The sequence below is a fragment of the Spinacia oleracea genome, chromosome 6 (assembly GCF_020520425.1).
Source record: "Spinacia oleracea cultivar Varoflay chromosome 6, BTI_SOV_V1, whole genome shotgun sequence".
Lineage (NCBI taxonomy): Eukaryota > Viridiplantae > Streptophyta > Magnoliopsida > Caryophyllales > Amaranthaceae > Spinacia > Spinacia oleracea.
In genome coordinates, this window is record NC_079492.1 from 51075477 (window position 1) to 51078331 (window position 2855).

Consider the following 2855-nt stretch of genomic DNA (forward strand, 5'->3'; position numbering starts at 1 on the left):
TGGGCGTCTCAGGCGGGTTTCGGTAGAGTTACAATTTTGTCAGATTCTCAACGACTGGTCCAACTGCTTAGATCGGATCTTGAGACAGACATTCAACTCATCTGGACCTTTGCTGAAATGAGGAGGATCGGTAAAACTTTTAATTGGTGTTGCATCAATAAGGTAGATCGAGACCGTATTCGACATGCTCATGACCTGGCAACAGCGGCTTCTACTTCTCTTTTGTCTTTTATTAATTTTCCTTCTTCTTCTTGTTGTATTTAGTTTGCTTCCTTAAGCTCATGTCAAAAAAAAAAAAGATAAGATAGAGGATTTCTACACAATTTGGTCAATCAAAAGTGATACACTGATAATGGATTAAGTTTTTATAAAAACATAGCAATATTAAACAGTTAGATAAAAAGGAGTAATCCCTACTACTGAGAATAGATCAAATCCGGCCTCCTAACACTAATCACTACTTAATTTACTATCAACATTTACAATTAAAATTATCAAGAAAACACAATTTGCAATATTCTAACATTAACTAGAAAAATAAAAACACTACCCAATATTCTAAAATCTTGGACGGTGGTCGTCCGTCTCCGGTTTACCGGCCGTACTATCTTCATCCATGACTCCATTCTACTCAGTAATTAATCTACAGAAAGATGAAACACTCCAAAGAAACAAGTGGGTTTTCAAGCGACTCCTGCGGGCCTTGCCACTCTTCATTCTCTCTCTTCAACCCAACCTCCTCCTCTTCATCCTCCACCTTCTTCCCATTCTCCGGCCCATGTACCATCCTGACCCGACCCGGAGACGGCCCTGTCCTCCTAGCAGACGGACTCCGACCCACATTGCCCCTCATTCCAGGGGACTGGGACCTCCGGGTCGAATTATCCCCAACAAATTCCCTCCTATGCCCACCAGCCGGGCTTGGATTCCTCTTCCGCGGCGGGGATGGTTCGGGCCGTCTCCTTGCCGGCGATCTCCCTTGATTCTTATATTGTTGCTGCTGGGATTGTTGTTGATACTGCTGATTGTAATTACTATTATGTGAATTATTATTATTGTTATTATTATGATTATAACCCTGAGATCTGTAAACCCTTTGCCGCACCTCGCCGCTGCTCGTAGGAGTAGCAACGGTCTCTTTGGGGGAGTACACTGTCTGCTGCTGATGATGGTGATGGAGGTGTTGATCGACTTCTTCCTTGACGGTAGTGGTGGAAATACTCTCGCTGATACTGCACATTTCCGACGCTTCCGAGATCTCGTCCGGCGTACATGGATCTGGATACTTCGGAGCCGCCACTTTCCGCTCCGGATACGCCTTCTTCGGCGTCAGAAGCATCACCTTTGACTTCATGAGTTCCTCTTCATCTTCACTGACAACAACCCGTCTCGGGCTTTCGGGCCTGAGCTTGGGTTTTGGGTTGGGGGTTTCGGAAAGGACTTCCTTGACCGCCTCCTCCTCCGCTATCGGCGGAGATTTGGAGACGCAAGGGAAATGATGGGTGGTGTTGGGTTGGAGGGAGGAGTGCTTTGGAAGTGTTTTGTTGTCGTGGGTACTCAGACAACAACCCATTTTCGCCGTCGTCTACGGCGGTGAGATCGGTTGTGAAGAATTTATATTTCAAGTATTGGGTTTAGGAAAATGAGGGAGTGAGATTGTGGGATTTCATTGTTGTTGAATCAATGGAAGTTGGGATTTGAGTGGAGAGTGTAATATAGAGAGGAAGGGGACAGAGAGGTGAGGGATGAACTGATGAAGTGGTTGAAAGGGAAGAGAAGAGTCAATGTAAGAAAAAGAGAGTTTTATTTATTTGGGAAATCTGTTAAGCAAATGGTATTTTTAGGCTTTTAAGAAAGTGTGGGAGAATGGCCAATATTTATCCCCCAAGGCCCACATTGTTTTTTGCCTAGTAAGTCGTAACCCAAATGTTAAAAATTATTTTCGGCAACGGAATCTGATTTTAGGATACCTCCATGTAAGTATGGTTGTTGGTCGGGCTGGCATGACGGCCCGACCCGCAAAAAAGCACGACTTGTTATAAGCATGATAAAAGCAAATCATGGGCGTTTGGGTCACATTTTTTGTGAAGTGTGACAAGATACGCCCGATTCGATCCATCACGACAAATCACATTAAAGTTAGTAAAATTAGTCTTATATACGACGGATCGACCCGTTACAAGAAGATTTGGCGTTGACCAGACTCGTAATGGCCCGAAGTCGGATCCGACCTGACCCACAACCATCTTTACCTATGCCTGAGAAGAACTGTCCTTTTACCGTAGTTATGTCAAAATCATTTTCCATAACCAACAACACGTGTAGTTGTAGGAGTAATTTTTTTCTTTTTTGAAAAAAAAAACGATTTTCAGTTTTACAAGATATGCTAAAATTGATATGGTAAATTGAACTGAAATCAGATGATCTGAACAAAGTTGAGTTGAAATTTATCTTGATTCAAACATAAATTAAAGAGCATAATCTATTTCAATAGCAAACTAGTAATTTAATAAAAGACTCAAAATTTGCCTCTTTGAGTTGGTTCGAGTAAGATAAAAAGATTACTCACTCGAAAGTGTTTCTCTGGACCATTCACGAATGAAAATCCCTTTCCTCAACTTCGCATACAAAACAATGACTTTTGCTAAAGTATCAAATTAAAGCTGGCAAGTTATAAAGAATATTATGAATAAATATTGCCAAATGTCAGACAAATCAGCATTCCAACGCACTAAAAACGTACCCCACAACAATATAGAGAAGTTTAAGGTAATTCTCCAAATGGAAAATTCGAGCTCCCTTAGTAACTATCTTGGATGCTCGATTATTGATAGTAGAGTGACAAATGAAAACTT

The 2855-nt window shown here is 41.7% G+C and overlaps 1 protein-coding gene across 1 annotated transcript; it reads right to left on the reverse strand.

Annotated features, from left to right (window-relative positions):
• Positions 1-643: 643 nt before the first annotated feature.
• On the reverse strand, positions 644-1573 carry LOC110787099 (uncharacterized). The gene has a single exon (XM_021991673.1). It carries the CDS (start codon positions 1571-1573, stop codon positions 644-646), a length of 930 nt encoding a protein of 309 aa, XP_021847365.1.
• Between the last annotated feature and the right edge of the window lie 1282 nt (positions 1574-2855).